This window comes from Anoplopoma fimbria, chromosome 2, assembly GCF_027596085.1.
Source record: "Anoplopoma fimbria isolate UVic2021 breed Golden Eagle Sablefish chromosome 2, Afim_UVic_2022, whole genome shotgun sequence".
Lineage (NCBI taxonomy): Eukaryota > Metazoa > Chordata > Actinopteri > Perciformes > Anoplopomatidae > Anoplopoma > Anoplopoma fimbria.
The window spans coordinates 6,225,422-6,245,583 of record NC_072450.1 but is presented as its reverse complement, the minus strand read 5'-3'; the positions used below and the strand labels follow the sequence as shown (position 1 = coordinate 6,245,583).

At 40.9% G+C, this 20,162-nt stretch overlaps 1 protein-coding gene across 1 annotated transcript in view; it reads left to right on the top strand.

Moving 5' to 3' along the window:
• The window catches only part of LOC129105586 (protein kinase C-binding protein NELL1-like), a 261,850-nt gene that overhangs the window by 152,634 nt on the left and 89,054 nt on the right, over window positions 1-20,162 (top strand). Inside the window, exon 14 of the mRNA XM_054616705.1 lies at window positions 19,927-20,052. Within this exon, the coding sequence (XP_054472680.1) occupies window positions 19,927-20,052 (126 nt within the window). The remainder of the gene's footprint in view (window positions 1-19,926; window positions 20,053-20,162) is intronic.

Below are 20,162 nucleotides of genomic sequence, written 5' to 3'. Positions count from 1 at the left end.
CAACGGAATCATTTATATGATTTTTGTTTTTTAACAGCGTGAAGTGAAACCCTTCTCTCTAGCTGTGCTGCGCATTGACAAACATCTCGTTCAGGTACTGCCGTCCTTCAGGAGCGTGGCTGAAGACATCAATAGATCAATCTCTAGAGGGAATTTAATTAGAAAGTCAGGGTTTCAGACATAAGAAAAACTTTGTCGAGACCCGTGAATGCACAGTGAGGGCTGAACAGCATAGATGTTTTAAATTGCAGAGATTATGGCTGAAAAGAAAAGATGCCATGGCTGGGGGAGTGGCTTTGGGGTTTTAACAAACTGCAACTAAAGAAAACACAAGCAAATGAAGAAAAGTCCGACAGCGACAAACCAAATTACAAAAACACATTTACAACTTTGACAACACTATTGAGGCATAAAGACATCATTGATAAGCAGTTGAGGTACTTGTCAGTGTTTATTGTCCCCCATAAATTCTGTTTTTGTTCTTTATGACTCGGGGCATTCCTGTATTTGCAGCACAATTTTATTATGTTTTTGGTTTTCTTTTGTCCGTCCGTTCATAAGAACTATGTCACATTCTGGTAAAAGCAATATCTTGGGAACAACCGTAGGAAATTTCTTCAAATTGGGCCCATAAATCCACCTGTGCTGAAAGATGAATTGATTAGAACCTGATGATAAAAGGTCACTGTGATTTTACTAAACGCGTTTTTGGCTTTCACTCAAGCGTTCAAGGTGCAAATTATGATAGTTTCACAGAAATGTCTAATTTAATAAAATGATTAAGTGACATTTGAAACAAACATGGATGTAAACTGTGACTTGACCGGTTGGCGGAGGTGGTAATCCTAGTTCTCTATGCCACCTCATGGGAGCTGTAGTCTTGTAGTTTTTTTACTCATTTATGGAAAAGGAATTGTGAACCTCCCCTTTTTTTGTGGGTGAGCTAAAACGTTACATTAGGACACTAGCTCTTTATTTCAAAGATATTTATGAAATGAATAGGTGAAAGATCAACAATAACTGTAGGATGATAGTTTAGTTAATCACTGCTTCTTCGGGAGTAGAACTACCGGAAAGGGTCAATTCTGCTGCTGCTAGAGCTCCTCGTTTCTCTCTCTCTCTCTCTCTCTCTCTCTCTCTCTCTCTCTCTCTCTCTCTCTCTCTCTCCCTCTCTTGTCTGTCTCTCCCTTTGTCCCTCTCACTCTCCCTTCCCCCTGCTGTCCATACTCCCACAGAACTTCCTTCCCTTAATATTGAAAGAGAGTTGTCAAGTCCTATCATTAATCTCTGTCTGCCCCCCCTGAGCTTGGTGCCCTTGTGGAAAGGTCTCACACATACGTACACACACACACACACACACACACACACACACACACACACACACACACACACACACACACACACACACACACACACACACACGCACACACTATTTCATACACTTCCCCACTACTCTCCCGCTCACAGGTAAAGTCCTATAGTGTACAACATGAAAAAAAGATCAGGGGAAAAAGCTGACCTGGTGTCTGCTCGGCTGAGTGCACCCCCCTCCCCCCCTCCCCCCATGCCCAGCCCCAGAGACAACCCCTCCCATCGGGGGCGACAAGAGTTCAGTGCTGGGGCTGAGGACAGGAAAGGACTGGGGCAGATAAAAACAACACGTTTACAGCCATAGAGTCTGAGAAACAAGCTACAGAACAAAAACAATAATTCACAATAAACCTAAAAAAATATATATATTAAGAGATAAGCATTGTATCTTAGTCTCCTGAACCCTGATTATACCTTTATATTTACCAAATGCTTAGTTTTTGCTTTTGGTTCAGCAAATGTTTAAAATAATATTCCTATTAAAATATAAATAAACTTAGGTACCACATAATTGAGTACAACTTGAGTGTTATACAGTAGTTTATTGAAAATCCAGAGGTAACACGTATTGTAACCGCATTAAGATATTGTTAATTGATAGTTAATTAAACTTTAGTTGATAGTTATTTTACTTTTAACAAACAATGAAATGATAATAACATAATAAATGTTGTTATCCAAGCATTAGTTTGTATAATATGAAATAATTAATTTATATATATACATTATATATTATATTGTAGCTGATGAGAGGCAATGATTGCATTAGTAGACTAATACATTTCTCTTGTTGCACACATAACATTTTATCTACTATATTGAATATTTGTTAGTAATTACCAAATAATTTGTTTATCCTACTCAACGGCCTTTTATAGTGGATTCATTGTTATAAGTAACTAAAATTATCAAAACCATACGAACATTGAGTTTCCCTCCTGTGGCTTAAAGGTGTACTGCAAATATAAATCTGGAATAAAAGACTCTAGAAAAAGTTCTGGGAATTTATTTGGCGTCCCAAATAAATTCTCCTGCGACCCACATGTTGGTCCCGACCCAGTCTTTGAGAATGACTGATCTATTACATATGTGGACAGTGGGTCATTTATTTTTGGGGGCTGGACATTCAATGTAACGAGGGATCTACTTTGGAAGTTTATCGTGGAACCTTCAAATCAGCCACGACTAAAGACAGCCCAAGGTTGGACCAAGGTTTGTGTCCGCCAAAAATGTCACCTGCTCTCAGAGTTTGTCCTCATTTTACAAAATCTACCGTGACTGTCTTCTCAGACCCGCTGCTTATACTCCCACACGGTAAATAAAAGCTGACCATGTAAAAGGACGTCACAGCCGATCGCAAGCAAATTTGTTTCCAGACACACATGCGGCCCGTCTCCATCCCGCCGTCGCTGGCATTTAATTGCACTTGATATTTAAGCGCTGGAGCAGATCACATTACAAGTGGCTCTTCCTTCTGTTTGTGCTGCCGGCGTATTCCATTATGAGCTCCTCATTTCCCAAGCTGTCCTTCAGCCCCCGTTGAATGTCAGCTGCTCGGGGCATCAAGATTTCTGTATCAATTATAAGAGTCGAGGCGGCAAAAGTGAATCAGGAGCTGATAGCATCAGGCTGGGAAGGGTAGGAGGACGATCTTCAGTGCGGGTAGATAGAGCCGTGGCCGGTGGAAGGACACAGGTAGATGAGCTAAGGCGGACTGCGAGTCGCCTCAGGATGAAAATGAAGAGATGCTGGAGATTTATAGAGAGCGAATTAGAAAAGTAATGCCGAAAGAAGAAAGGGTTCTTACTGTTATTCTGAAAATAGTTGCACAGTTGGTAATCATTTCTAGCTGTCGCATACCATATAAACATCCTCATCATAGTCAATGTAGTCAGGTTGACATACAGATGGTAATTTCATTTGAAACCCTGGAAAAGCACCCAGATGACCTCTGACATGTTTATGAAGAAAAGCATTTATTTTTACATGCACTGTTGGGAAGTCAGACTGGAAAGATGAACATGAATGTTGTTCATAAACTAAAGGAGTTCAGAGATGCATAAAAAGTTCATTTCCCGCCTTTCCTCTCTGCAGTTAAATTGTTGCCGCGATAACTTCCCTCTCCTGCCACAATTCCACTAGATGCACTTTGTGGATGTCAGCATATTTAGGGTAAAGTTGGGTATAGTTCTTCCTTGCGTGCTATAACTATGAAGTCAAGAGGCCATCTTTGTATCATGAAGGACTGTAGAACCTACCTTCCACAGGCTATTTAGTCACTCGGCAGCACAGGATATTATGTAATATGCGAGGAGTGAAATATGGTCAATGTATTCAATTAGAATGAATAACTTTATGGCTAAGTTTCCTTGAAGAGAGTTACATGTCCTGCCAAATATGTTGCCAGTTTGGATTGGGGCTACTTCGGGAGATTTCAGTCTTAGAGGACTGCAGAGAATAGTTCAAATTCACCTTTTTTTTTTTTGTCCCTTGAGTGTTTAAGTCAATTTGTCAAAAGAGTGCTACACCACGCAAAACTGCTAGTATCATCCTTAAAGCAAATATTGGAAAGCTTCCTGAACACCCTCCCCTCTATCATTACTCTCATTCATTCAAGAGAATATTTTAATAAGATTCTTTAACACACAAAAGCCCACATTTAAGCGGTGACAACATAACAAGGTGTATTGATAAGTAGAATAACTGCAATGGGGAAGAGGGAAATAATTTGCATAATGATAAAGAGTCTTATGAAGGTTGAAATGAGAGTTTGAAAACATTTCTGAAATTAAACCATATAAATGACAAAAGTGTAAAAAAATGACATTTTCAGTAACAAGACAGTTAATGAAATCCTTTCAAAAACATAACAGCCTGCTATTTCAGAGTGACTGCGTGTGAAACGGCAGTCGGATCCCTCTCAGGATCTGACGTGGTTATGTTTTAACTCTCCTCAGGGAAACAAAGACAAGACAGCTACTTCAGGATGGATCACAAAGGACTCTAGTAAAATAAAATGAATGTTGAAGTGAGTGATGATTAAAAAAATAAAAGGGAGAAATGTTTTCGCTTCAGCGTATTCAGAGAATGACGCACTGCAGAGTAGGACAACGTTTATGACAGACTAGAGAGAGATTACGTTTTATATTTAAGTGGATATTATTTCACAAGAAGTGTGTAGAGACCAGTAAAATACATTGTTTACCCAGATGTTACAGTTGAATAATCGATGCTATGGTTAAGGTTTGGTACAAAAACTACCTGGTAAAAATGGCAGAATACAAGTTTTTTGCTTTAACTTATCATTGTTAAGTTAATACTGATTGCACAATGTAATGGCTGTATTATAATAAAAATGATATACATTTGTATATATTTCTTGCTCTTTAATTCCCCTGGTTGTCATTCAAAAGGGGTGCCTACAGTACGATAATACCACTTGGAAATTGTATGTGGGTGTTGACAAGTTGTCTATTGACACCAAAAGTTTAGTTAAACCAGCATTGAAAGGATGTAAAGGTCCAGGGTGGGTCACACAGGACTTTCACCCAGGATGCTGCTGTTCATGTCCTGTAAAAGTCAACATTCACTTATTAAGTCCATAACTTAAAAAAATATTATTTAAAGACAAACCACGATGTTTTACTATATTTTACCAAGTAGTTTTGTTTCAATTTACATTGTTAAAACATCTGTTTAAAAAACTGCGACTGTTACCTGGCTGGAAATACTTTTCCCTTTAAAAAATGAATGATACTGCAGTTTAGTTGAATGGAAAAGTCATTTTGTAAAACAGGATTGCTAATTTCCACTTTAGGGAAAGATCATCATCTCGGTTATTTGCTGAAAAAGTGAGCAGTAAAAAAATGTTGTAAACATTTAACCAGACCTCAATCTTCTTGGCTAAACCAAGCAACATGCTGGTCCGAGGTCTCGGATGTCCAAGTTTTGCACTTTGTAAACACATCACCCACTCCATCCACCTCCTTACAACTTGTGTCTGATAGAAGATTTTTGCACTTCATAGCCTTGGAGAAATTTTGCCAATTAACATAATCTAGGTAGTAATTGCTTCTCCTCCGTATTAGGCAACACCATAAAAGGGGATTTCAGGAGCCTATCTAAGAAATCAACACGGGCACTTCATTTCATTTATTAAGAAAAACACCTCGAGAAAAGTTGTTTTTATTGGACAAAAAATCTATTAAGGGAGCTGTCATATCAGTTTGCATCTTGATACAAATCTGTTTGATATAATTCAGCGTGTTTTTCATTGGCTCCAGAAACCCCATCAATTTAAATAGATACCAAAGTAAAATCTATAGAAACCTAAATGAATTGCAGTCAGGGGTAACACGGCATGTGAGATATGACAGCTAGAACAAGGTTAGAAAAAGGGTAGAATTGTGAAATCAATCAGCTTTAATCTTGCAAAAAAACACACCTTGTCTAACATAATGAGCAGTTATGTTGGACTGAGCTCTTTGATGCGACTGTCTGCATCTGCTGAACAACATGTTGTTCACGCACAACGGGTCACCGGTGGATTCAGATGCACCGACTTCCCAGGACTGATTATGATGCATCTTTTGCTCCGTGGTTTTTGGAAGTGGGCTGTCTTGCAGCTGGCAGAGCATACGACAAGTGTGGATGTTGTCAGGAACAGATGTTGTGCCTCTTGCGTGGCTGGATGATGTATTTCCAAAGTTAGCTGTCAACGTCTTGTCTTAAAAGTAGACCTGCGATGTAGAGGAACAGGAGTGAACATGTGTTTGAAGCAGGAGACAGGAGACGGTCTTATTTGTCAGATCAGTGTTTCAGTTGTCGTTTTTTTAAAATCTGGTTTTATCTTTTCAAATTCATGTCCAATTTGGCGTTTTATGGCGTCAGATGGGGCTGCACGGTGGTGTAGTGGTTAGCACTGTCGCCTCACAGCAAGAGGGGCCTGGGTTCAATTCCCGGGCTGGACAACCTTCTGTGTGGAGTTTGCATGTTCTCCTCGTGCCAGCGTGGGTTCTCTCCGGGTTCTCCGGCTTCCTCCCACAGTCCAAAGACATGCAGGTTAGGAAATGAGTGGTTGTCTGTCTCTATATGTCTGCCCTGTGATAGGCTGGAGACCTGTCCAGGGTGAACCCTGCCTTCGCCCATTGACAGCTGGGATCGGCTCCAGCACCCCCGCGACCCTTAACTGGATAAGCAGGTTACGGAAGATGGATGGATGGATGGATGGCGTCAGATGTCATATGTTGCAAGCGCGATAAAACAGGCTCACGAGCAAATTATATTCTTTCACACACACAGATATTAATACAGGTAACTGCCACTTGAATCATATAAACCCTCAGGCTCATATTCAGCAACCAACCGTTGTGAGTGTGAATCCAAACATGGATAGACTTGCCTGTCAACAAACAAACAAACTAAAAAAAAAATATATATATATATAACAATAAGTATATATATAGTTTTAGGCATTAGGATTATGATTAGAGTTGGGATTTATTTGGTATGAAGAGAATTCCTAGTTCCTCACTGAGTCTGGAAGTAACTTTACATTAAGGTCGACTTCACACAATGTTGGCCGGAAGTTACAAAACTGTATATATTTCTTGTTTACAGGGCGGTTTACCATATATCAACAAGGCCATAAATGTGCTACCCAGTAAACACAGATTTGGTGATTTGCAGGCCAAAAGACGTTTAGAAGTCGAGGTCAGCACTTTGTTAAATCCAGTGAAACGTTAAAGTAGCCAATAAAACAGACACAAGACAAGCATAGAGGGCAAAGAAAACTCACTGATGCTAGGACAAACATTTGCTAAGCGAGGCACAGTCATGCAACAGTGACCCAATGGAAAATGAGAATTTAACACTTTTTTTAAAAAGGGAAATATGTTTCTGAACTGTATGCACTGTGCCAGATCACAGAAAAATTGATTTAAAGAGCACAGATGGTGTCGTCACAGCCGAGCGTGCACCATCGAGGACCATATTCTGTGAAGTCTCCCACAAGTATATCAATACAAAAGTGTTTTCAGATGACCTGAGGGGTGGATGTATACATATGTGCGTTTTTGAGCACATGTTGGAACATGAGAGTCGCCCATCTGCCGTTGGCCTGGTGGATTCGACCTCTCCTCCTTCTCCCTCTGTCCTCCAGCTGCTCTCTGCTGTCGGAGGGGAACCAGAGGGGCTGCCCTTAATTACGGTAAAGAGGTTGACTGCGACGCTGACGCAGGATGTGGCGGTGGCGTCTCCGGGCCCGGGGTCGAACAGGGCACGCCTCGCTCCCTGTTGCCGCATACGAGGACAATGAGAGCTATTTCAAACCATCTGCTGCCGATGCCCTCCCAACAGTCGCCGGCTCAGGGACAAATAACTCACTGTGTGTGTGAAAGCTGATTCTTCCAAACCTTCTCCTCGGCTGCTTCACTGACACTTTGCTGTTTCTCCCGCTGGGCACCATACTGACGCGTCTACCTTTTAAGAAAAATGGGGCACAGCAGCAGCGGGGCATGTCAAAATATTTACAGACTCAATTAAAAATAGGTGTCTGCGGGAAAAAAAAAAAGAACCTGAAGCTTGTAATTTTAGCTTTCAGCAAAAAACAAAACATACTGAGCTTGTTGATCTGACGTAATTAACTAATAAGGGGATAACGTCAGTAAAATGACAGTTATAAGTTGTTTTAATATGTCTTTTCACAGTATGAAAAACATTTGATTAGATTCTCCTTCTTCATGCAAAAAAAGTTAGAATTAATGAAAATAATAAAACACAGTTTGATAAAATCGTACAATCTGTTCACTGCTGATTTGACTAGTTCAACTTTGCCACCCAAGAAGGAGCTAAATTGTGAAAATAACAGATTCACAAAAGTGTCAAAGGTTGTGTTTTTCCCGTGACATTCACATTTTAGTGGCTTTGCTGGTGTCACAGACATCAACTGAAAATGTCTCAGACTTTTGAGCTATCAAAAGGAATTTTAAAAGTGTGTTGACACCTCCCAAAAACAGGAAAACGTGTCAAAGCAGACAGTAGTTTGGCCATATAATTGTATTTTAATGATACACCTCAGAATAACCTGCAGTAATAGATGTTCAAGAAGTACTACCCTGAGCCTTCCTCGTAGCACTTATTGCATTCGTTTCAGTTCGCTGCACTTATTGAATTCGTATTCGTTTACTGCACTTATCCTATTCGTAGTAGTTTGTAGCACTTATTATATTCGTATTAGTCTGTTGCAATTATTGTTTTCGTAGTAATTTGCCTCTGCACTATACTTTTGCTCTGGTTTATGCTTTAAGATGCTTGTTTAAGAAAGGAGATGCACTTATGACTTCTGGTGACTAGTAGTTCTCTTGAATACCTATGTTGAATACACTTCCTGTAAGTCGCTTTGGATAAAAGCGTCTGCTAAATGACTGTAATGTAATGTAATGTAATGTAATGTTTTCCGTTTTTTTGTCCAAAGCGAAACAGGCTATAAACATAGTTACATGTTATGTAGCAACATTAGCATTCAATTGAAGTTGTGCTTTTGGCCACCTGGTGAATGCTAGTCCAACATTCATTCTTTTTAGTTTGGTTGGCACCGACTCCTTAGAAGATATCAGTTTTTATTAATTTTTTTATTTTTATTTTTATTTGCTGACATCATCATTATAATGACTTACTCTTAGGATCTCAAACAAAAAATCCATGAAGTTCACTTTTCTTCTCATTGTAAATAGTAGTCCTTGAATTTTCCTCCTACATAAACTCAAGCTGAATTACTCTCCTAACACCCACCTCCAAGTTAAAACTTAAAAATAAAAATCAATATCAAACTAAACCTTTATGTGATACATTTACACATGCACTCACAGGCAAGCATTTTGTCAGCATCCGCTACCTGTAGCAGCTTCCTCTTGATGAGAATAATAATGAAGCTAATTAAACGCCCCCACACTGCGTTGTCAAATATTTATACCCCAATATTGGCTCTCCTGTCAAATGATTACTGCCTGTCATCGATGCAGTCACAACAAGTGCAGTGCTGTTACTTTGATGTCTCACAGGTTTCTTTTTGCATTGTTATCGCTCTGATATTCTGTCTTTTTCCGTTTTTATAAGAGTTTCTGCATTTTCTGTCTCAGATTTAGGAAATCCCCCCAGTTTCCTCTTGTATTTGTGTTTCCATCTTTGTTTTGGTTTCCATACCTGTCTTTCTTCGTCTTCCTCTGTCATTTTCCATGATGTGCTGCGAGTCAGAAACATGTTGATTCCCCTTAGTAACCGAAAATATGGTACCGAAAAATCCTGCCAGGATAATAGCAGCTCCACACCTCCTAGCCTAGCTTTCTATTGGTTTATTTCCCTATAAGCTACACAAGCTATTACAAGGTGATTGATGGGATGTCATTAGATAATTCAGGTTGTTAGCTGGGAGGCATAACCGTTGCCTAGCAACTGGTTACTTATGGTTGAATATGGCGAATAATATGGAACAAGTTCTCATTTGGACTTGCATAATGCTATGTAGATGACCTTGCTGATACATTTGTTTGTGTTTTAGTGTGTGTGTGTGTGTGTGTGTGTGTGTGTGTGTGTGTGTGTGTGTGTGTGTGTGTGTGTGTGTGTGTGTGTGTGTGTGTGTGTGTGTGTGTAACCAGACACAGTGAGAGCTAAATTCAACCATCTGCTGCTGTGCCCGTCCCACAGTCCTGGGTACAGGGTCAATCAAGGGTGTGTGTGTGTGTGTTTGTGAGACTGATACAGCTCATGGAATAGTAATGCACGCTGACTTTGCCTGCGGGGAAAACAAAGTACAAAACAGTTGATCCGGTCGACGCAAAATGTGACCGATGTAAACAAAATGCACACAAACAAAATGTTTTGTCTGTTGTCTGCGTTTTGGAGGAGAGTTTTTCTGGAGGTTCTGTTTATCTAGTTAGCGACGTTTCCGAAGGCAACTTGCAATCTTGCTTTTTGTCATTTTAAACCTTGAATAAGCTCTTTAATTCTCATGTGTTTTTTTCTGATTGCTTTGTCTTTAATCGGTGGGGAGAAGTTTAAATATTTTGTCTCTGTGATGTTGGCTAGCTAATCCTTGGGCTTAATGTGTATAGTCTGTTTACTGCTTCATCACGGTGGACAAGCTGTTGCTGAAGCAGACACACTAATATTGATACGTTTACCAAGTCAAGCTCCAAACTCGTCAAATATTGAAACTTGGTCAGTGACCTTCGTCCTCTGATACCGACAACGCGAGGCACCCTTTAGCGTCTGTATGAGAAACGTTGGGGTTTCAACTGACTCCAATGGAAACCCATCAGCCTCAGTGTTAGACGGTTAGAGCAACTGACGTAGTATGAAGCGGAAGAATATCCGCTAAGGGATGGAGTTTTGGGTCAAACAACCACTGACTTTCACCAAGGAGACCACTGTTTATGCCCCCCACAGGAGAACACCTTTAGCTCTGACAACTGACAACTGGGCTGTTAGTGCTGTTAGCACCTTTACCAATGAGAGGCCGGCTCATTGCTAAAGGTGCTAAGGTGCCGGCTCATGAGTTGCCATGTTGATTGCGTTGAGTGTCTTTCAAAATGTTTCCAATTTCTTAATCCAACTTACTTTAAATTACGCACTTAACTAACGCCACATACATAGGTAACGTAATTAACATGTTAAAATTATTATTTAAACCCTAACCATTATCTTTTCCAAAGCCTGGGAAGCATTTTTGCCTAAACTTAACCAAATAAACCAAAAAAGTCAAACTATAGTTTTAAAAACTACTATGCATGTAACGTGTTTCCTGTGAACACAAAAGTTCATTTTTAAAAGAAAATGCAACGTAATAGACACCCTGACACGCTGTCCCTGACATGTCCATAATTTGAGCTTTATAGTTCAAAGAGTAGGTCCACTGAACAAGTGTTGGTATTTGAAGAGTAGGGAGTTAGATCTCTAAGATGTCCATTTGGGGAAAAAAAGCAAGGTTGTCTAATGAAGCTATCTAGAGGAGTGGGAACAGTATCAAGGCATTGAGATTTAACAGTTTGCTAAAATGTGTTGGATCATGAATTTAACTTCCTTGGAGTTGTCCAACTGTGGCCCGTAGGTTTTGACCATTGAAAAATGCAAAGTGTGTCATTTTGCAACATCTTTTTAATTGTGCGCTATTGGCTTGAGGGCACGCACATTAAACAAGAGCACAATCATTTTCAAGCCGAGGCCGTTGCAAACAGTTGAGTGAGCCCATAATTATAGCTGTATTATTGCCGAGACAAATCTGCTTTATGGTCAATTGCATTACGGTGTCCCTTGTTTAAACAACTTAATACAGAGTAGGTGTGTGTGTGTGTGTGTGTGTGTGTGTGTGTGGTGTGTGTGTTTGTGTATTTAGCCTGGCTTTACATATCTTAATTTAAGCCTTTGGTATGAGCTTTATATGGCCAATTGGTAGATGCAATGGTTGTTTTGACCGATAAACTGTTGGCCATCATATTTTTTGCTTATGTGATGTTTTTAGACTCAGGTGTTCAGGTACCCTGGAGTATAAATCAATGGCTCCTGTGTTTGAGGCAGTACCTTGGCAGAAAAACAACAGCATGGGTTCTTTCCTAGCAGGCCTGTCTTTGGGGTCATATGTTCTGACTGTCATCTCTCAGAAGCAAAAATGAAAGTAGTATTACATCATCCTTGCCAACAGTTAATGTTGGTTCCTATAGAGGTAGGTAGATCAGAAAAAAAACAATATCGGTTGGTCCGGATTGCATTGAAGTACAACCTATTTCATCATTTTGGTTGGGCGACTTGCTTTACGTCATCAAAAACTGTTTATAGACTGTTTCTTTGTCACTCATAGAGGGAAATCAGCGTTAGCTATTACATTTTTTTTTGTTTTGACTTCAACTATGGTCCTGAAGAAAAAGGAAAAAGCCCCATGAGTAACCAGCTCAGCACTACTCTTGGCAGCTTTTGTCACTGTTTTCCTCTGGCAGCATCTGTGTTTACCTCTCAGCTTCTTACCCTTGTGTTCACACACAACAGCATATGCACCACCTCCTGGAACAACTTCAAATGTGTGTTAGCCGGGGCCACATAGGATTTTAGGGGTACCAAATATATTTAGCACAACCATTACATACCACCACCACCCTCATAGGTTTGATTCTCCAAAGGACTAAGGACACACATATATATGCAGAGTGTTTACGTACATTTTATTTATTAATAAGTACAATGTCCCCTCTCTGAGGATAGATGTGGGGTGGAAATGTTTTTGGTTTTGATCCTAGGAATACTGAATAAACCTGTGACAGATGGCGTAAGGTGCTTTGTAATTGTTGTGACGTACTTAAGCCCAAGAACATTTAGTGCCTAATAGGATAAGATATATCCTTTGACAGGAACCACAGGTAGCGCTAATGCTGGAAGAATGTGATTGCCAGCGGTACACCACCTTCAAAATATATTTATCTAGAAAAGTAAGTAGACCAAATCTTTTAAACCCAGTTTATGAAGCATCATCTCACCTTGATCTGAAAAACAACATAGTGTACACTTTTACTGTTACTGTGAGGAAGCATGCGATGTGCCATTCTGTTTTTATATAATGTATTTTGTAGTGGAGGAAGGTAAACTTCAGGTACATTGCGTCTGCCATAGGAAATCATTTTGCTATATATGACTTTGTAACACTGTTTGGATGAGCTGCATTTGATTGCTGTGCAGACTCATTCTCTACGCCGATGATGTTTCATTGTAAACACCAGAGACTGCTACAGTGGATTGAGTCTGTCTTCTGTGATATACATCTCTCTGCCTCGACAAAACAAATCAAGTTTGCGTTTTGGATTTCACTTGCAACAATATGACCTCAGCTGTGCAGTAAACTGTTAAAAACTGCACCGCCTTCTCCTGCCTGATCTATGGATTTATTTCAGTTAGCGGGGCACCCAGGAATACTTTTCTAATCTTTGCAGTAAATACACCCGTGTGAACACCCAGCACACACACTCACAGACACAAACTCACAGACACCACCTGTCATCTAGGTAAACTGTTCCGCTCTGTCTGACAGAAGGACTATGTCACAATTTCAGTCTTCAGAGTTTCTGTCTGGAAGTGTGTCAGTGTGCAGCTCTGTGAATGGCAGCCCCCTCGTTGGGGTTGCAGAGTGACAGGTAGATTAAACCACCTTGCTCACACTGCTTCCTTCTCCTGATTCAGAACCACACCATCATTCAGTCGGCATGTTCCCGTGGAGGCTCCAATCTGCTCCAGCAGAACACTTCCTGCTCTGTATGCGTCTTCCAGAAGGACAAGGTTGGCGATAAGAGCCGCTGCTCTCTAAAGGCTCTCTAATTAAATGCATCGGTGGTTCTTTTTCTCCTCTGGAATCCAAGAGGGGACACGCAGCACCCTGCGCTGCATGTTGATTGTTGTTTTTTTTGTGTTTGATTTTGTTTACAGCACTGAAAGATAAGGGAGTTTAGTCACTGAGTTCAGTCATTTGAGGCCTCTGTGTGCCCTCATTGTGGATATCAAACCCCCGTCATGAAAATGATTTAGTCCTCTCCGTGGCTCAGTCCATATTAAAAGTTATTTTCAAGTTTGTGCCGGTAGTCTCGGTTTCCCACTGCCGCAGGAAGACTGGAGCATAGTGGGAGATACGCAGGCTCACTTTTCTTCTTCACAAGTCGAAGACGTTAAAAGCAACGCCGTGTATGAGACTCAATTATCACGGTATGTACTTGCAGGACGAGATTAATTTCCTCCTTCAGAGGCCATTTTCCTCCGTCTACACTGGGATAAAAGTCCATCACACAGGAATGAGAAGAAACATTTTACTTTCATTTCACTGTGATGAGGGAGATGTTTCACATCAGGACGGCATTTCATTTCACTCTGTTGGCTGTCAATCACCTGAAACACACACAAGTAGAAATAAGTGTAGCCACAGAAAGAAAAAAAAAGAAATCTTTAATCTCTCCCCTGAAGCAGAACACTTTGGTATCCAACTGAAATCCTAAAATTGAATAATATATATATATACCATACATTTATTGTAATAGCATAAGGAGATGATTAGAAAGATTGATAAGATTTTAGGTTTTGCTGCATTTGCACCAGCGAGAAAGGATTCCTGGGGGGATAGAGATATTGGGATGAATGTGAGATCACAAATGAGCGCACTGTGTTTGTTTGGATTTTTATGAAGATGGAAGCCTCAGTCTCTTCTGTTACCCAGAACTGGTATAGCTGCTATAAAACTATTGTAAACCTTGTACTGTTTGTAGACTTTTAGATTTGTTTTGTTTTGTTTCGAGATGGGTAATGATTGGCTGGTCAAATTTCTGCAACACAACAGTGAAGAAGTGTGTGGTTTCTTCTTATTTCAAATGGGAGTCAATTACAGTAGATGCTCTGTCTCCAGTTTGCAATGCATTTCAGCTGCACATGTGTGGAGTCACACTGTTAGGCTTGTTAACTAATATAATGAACTGTAAATTACTGAAAACTCGAATTACTGTTGTGTTGCAGAATCAATCACTGCATTCGGAGCTCGTTATCAGCTTGATTGGATTTCACAAGCTTCCCGAGCAGTGATTGACGGACTCACTGAATCTGAACTTTATTTGTTTCTGGGAAAAGTAATCACAATACTGTGACCCAGTAACTGCCAACAATAGACAAATAATGTTGCAGTCAAAATATAGACATAATAATATTGTGAATTTTCATAATAATAATCCCACACTGTTTGGCCTTTTTATTGTGTTTCAGTGAAGTCAAATGAAACAAAAAGCTGATTAGCTGTTTAAACCAAATGCATTAGAGAAAATAAATGAAATACCCCATCTCTCTTTCTACATGACCCGTCTGTGTGTGTGTGTGTGTGTGTGTGTGTGTGTGTGTGTGTGTGTGTGTGTGTGTGTGTGTGTGTGTGTGTGTGTGTGTGTGTGTGTGTGTGTGTGTGTGTACCACACTGTATGCTGAAAGCAATGCTCTGTGCAAGCCTCAATTATCATGGTGTGTAATTGTTGAATTGCTGGCTGAGATTAACTTCTGTGTACATTGAAATACAGATAGAGAGATCCAGAGAGAGAGAGAGGTCAAAGAAGAGGGGGATGCTGATTGAGAATAGCAAATAAAATTGAAATTGCTCTGTTTATTTGTGTGTGAAGGGAACATCCGCTGAGAGAGTGATGAGATATCAGGAGGGGTGATGCCATTCGGGTTGAAGCAGCTCTGGTCAAGCATCCTTTTTAGAATCAATTTTCTGTTAAGTCTCTCTGAGCCCCTCAGTTAGGGAGGAGCATTGAGAGTTTTAGCAGCTTTGTTTTGATATTGAGGCCTCTAGGGTCGCTGCAATGATGCGGGCGGAAGCCTTTTGCGTAGTATCTTGACGCAGAAGGTTCATGCGTGGTTAATGTTATGAAGCGGTCGCGGTTAAATTTAGGCAACATAACTACTTGATTAGGGTTATCGTGATGATTATGTCATGTGACATGAAGTCATCAGTTAAAAATGAGTAAAAGTCCTGTGTTTGTTTGACCAAACTACCGCCCTTACCACCAGCAGTTAGCGGACTTCTTACTCTTAAAAACTACATCCGTTGCTCTGAGTGTCTAACAGTAACGCAGATGTTTTTGAAAGCCATGTGCGTATAATTCAGAAACCAAAGGAGGCCTAACCGATGGCACACTAGCTATAAGTGTGAGTTTTTTGGAAGTGTTGAACTCATCGCATGCCAATTGGCAGTTTCTGGGGCCTGATATTTACGTAAGTTGATGTATGAAGATACGCTCTACTCTGCCTCTGATTGGCTAGTACTTGTTGCCTTCTTTTATGTTTATTGTGGTTGAACAAGGTTGGTGGAAGGTTGGTAGGGTTAATGATTTCAACTCTGATGCAACGTTTTCATAATGATTTCAGCTTACTTGTAGTGCTCCCATAAATAATTAACATTGTCCAGGTTATGGTAGATACATGTATTTGTGTTTTTAAATGATGCTATGCTGTTGCCTTAATTGCTAGAATACAACTACAGATAAGAGAACAATGCTGAACGCTTCTCAAACATCTCTTTGTTCCCAAACACATACTTTCTACATTGAGTTTCTGACTTTGTAACAATACTTCACTTCTAATATTTGTAATTAGAAGTTTCTATAGAAAAGCTTCTCTCTTAGTTTAGCATTGATCAGTGTTTAATGATGAATTCATGAAAGATCGTGCCAAACAACATTCAAACTTTCAACCAAGTTCCATAGAAGTCTGTTTCGCGAGTTTTTGAAAACACCCTGCTGAGTGAGAGACAGACTGACAACTGGAAGGAAAATTGATTATCTTTTTTTGAGTGGAAAACATTTAGGAAACATGCATGGCAGTGCATAAGCTCACGCGTGAATGCACCCTTCTTTTTGTCTTCACCAAGCGCCACAGTGTCACGTTTTAGAAAAAGAGAGAAGAATTTGAATGCTTTTGAAGTCTAGAGTGGTATTTATCTCTTGATTTTGTTTCCGTCTCTCTCGCTCTCATTCTGAGACAGCAGCCTCTTACAGTTGGCTTCAAACCGACCAACAAATGAGCTGCTCAAAGAGACTGAGGACCTGGACTGCATTTGTGGACACACACACACACACACACACACACACACACACACACACACACACACACACACACACACACACACACACACACACACACACACACATACACACACAAACACACAAATGCAATCTGGGTTTATTAAGGTGAAAAATAAAGGAGTTTCTGTCAGCAGGGCACAATATTGCTATAGATGGAAAGCTATTTCCATTAACCTCTGTATAGTATGGCCGGATGCAGATACTAGTATGCACAGGCACTTCCACGTACTGTACACACACACACACACACACACACACACACACACACACACACACACACACACACACACACACACACACACACACACACACACACACACACACACACACACACAAACACACACACACACACTCACAAACACAAACTAGAATGAAGAGTCTTCTCTCTTTCTGCCTCACAGCATCCAAACACTCAACATCCAAACACACAGTCTTTGTCTCTTCCAAACACACAAATATGCACAAGGGGATGAGCTGGCGCAAACAAACACACACACACACACACACACACACACACACACACACACACACACACACACACACACACACACACACACACACACACACACACACACACACACACACACTCGTACATGCACATTCACACACAGAGAGTCCTATCCTCCCTTATTTTTAGCTGTCCCACTCCCCAGCCCTGACCTACATCACAGCATGAATAAAGCAGCAGAGAGATGAAGAAACTGAGCTGAGGGAGGAGGTGGGAGGAGGAGGTTTGGGAGGGAGGGGAGGTAGGGAGAGACAGAGAGAGAGACACACACACCGGCAAATCCAGGAAAATGAATTCCCCCTCCGTGTGAAATGGCAGATCCAGTTCTGTCAGCAGACCTCACCTGCTACAACGCTCCCAGAGGAGGCTGCAGAGGGCGAACACACACAGGCAGACATCCAGACACTCAAACACACACGGGTACAAACACAGTGGATGCCGGACCTCGGACCGACCCGGATCAGAAAGCCTCATCACGCTTCAGCCCTGACAGTAGACGGCTTTTTCCCCACTTTTAACGGAAGCTGACAAAAGCAGCGGGCTCTCGACTTTGAATCATCGAGGCCACGTCACATTTTGCCCAATAAAAGGGTAATCAAATGAGGGTCATTCATTGCAGAGTAGTGCTTCAGAACGTGATCGAAATTGGACTCGGGTACTGTTTTGCAGCCTCAAAGCACTCGAATCAGTTCCATGTTTTTTTTGATGTAGCAGATCAATGCTTTTTTTACGCTGAAGGCCGGCGAGGCTTTGTTCGCCTGAATACACGATCCGTCCCCTCTTTGATTGTGCAATTCAACACTCCTACTGTACACTCTCCAAGGATGAAATTTGCCGAGGAAAAAAACCTCTGGGTGTTGCATGTAAGTCAATTACATACTTCATACAAATTCATTTTGTTGTAGGGGGGGCGGCTGAGTATGAGCTGAAAACCTCAAAGCTGGAATGTATTTATCCAAGGAGAGGATATGGAAATACTCTCCTCACTCTCTCCTCCCCTTAAGTGTAGCATACAGAGTCCCTTAAGTGGTGGAAAGGCCTGTTAGCCTCAGGAAAACTGGTTCTCTGCTGCTCACATTCACATAAATACTGCTACACACACACACACACACACAAATTTAGACCCTTCTGCATAACAGATCCCATTTCATCAGCAGTCATCCAGCTCAGCTAATGCCTCCCTGAGCTCCGTGTTTCAACGCTCATACAATGTCTTTCAAGCTACATTAGGAAGAGAGAGAGAGTCCGTGTATGAAGAGCGAGGCTCTAATGCATCATATTCGCTCTTCGGTTTATGTGTCCTAATCTCATCAGCTTTCTCAGTTTTTTTTTTTTTTTTTACTTTCCTTTTGTTATGCCCCCCCCGTGGTGGCGACCCTCGAGATCGGAAGCATTATGTATTTGAGATGTCTGTACGTATGAAGATCAGTCCACTCTTGTGAATGCAATTTTACAAGATCGCTCTTGGGGGGGAATTTACTCAAATTTGGCGCAAACATCCACCTGGACTCATGGATGAACTGATTTTGATTGTGGAGGTCAAAGGTCACGGTCACCTTGAGTGATTTTCTTTAAATTTGTCACAAACGTCCACTTGCTCTCAGGATGTTTGATTTGATTTTGCAGGCCAAAGGTCACTGTGACCTCACAAGTTACTACTTTTTGGCCATAACTCAAGAAATCATGTGCTAATTATGACAATTTCCCGAATTTCCTTTCCTTTTTTTCTCGTTTTATTTCCTCTAATCTCCTCTCCTTTCTTTTCTTTTCCTTTTTCTGTCTGCTCATTCTTTTTAATTTTGCCTTTGTTTCCTGATCTCCGTCTTCCTTCTCGTCGTATCTTGCCTTGTTCTCTTTTTATTTATGTTTTTATCATTTTTGGGGGGGGATTTTCATGTTTTATTGGATTGTTGAAAGAGAAGTGTCAAACTGGAAACTGGGGGAGAAAGCAAGGGTTGAGACTCGTACCAAACGTCCTCGGCTGGAATCGAACCAGCAACATTGCGGTTATGTGGCATGTGTTGTAACTATTCGGCTACTAAAGGATCTGCCTCTGCCAGTCTGTCATATTGCTCTAACAAAACAACACACTGTAATTTATATATTTAACAGGGGGGAAAAAAACAAACAAACGAGACAAAAAGTTGTCTCGTTTGTCCGTGTGATTGATGAGTGAGGGCAATTTTTGGATGGGGAACAAGACTCTAATTAATATCCGTAAGCAACAAGGTGACATGCAGAGACCAGGCTTCTGTAACCAGATTAAAGCGGCAGTGTCGAAGCAGCTCGGTGAGCTTCATCCTGCCTCATCAGGCGCCCGAGGAATCACTCTGTGTGTCCTGAGTGTGTCTTTGGAGAACTGTCAGGTTATTAATCCACTCTATTTGCTCTGTTTGTCCTCAGATATTGATGAGTGTGCGACCCAGATGCATTACTGCCAGTCCAACACGGTGTGTGTCAACCTGCCCGGCAGCCATCGCTGTGACTGTCTGCCTGGCTTCATCAGAGTGGATGAGTACTCCTGCACCGGTACGTCTGCATGCATGCAAAGTCCTTACTGACTCATCAGATCTTATTACATAATGGCACCTACTCATATACACACACTTTAAACAAGGGCTGTCACAATAATCACGTTA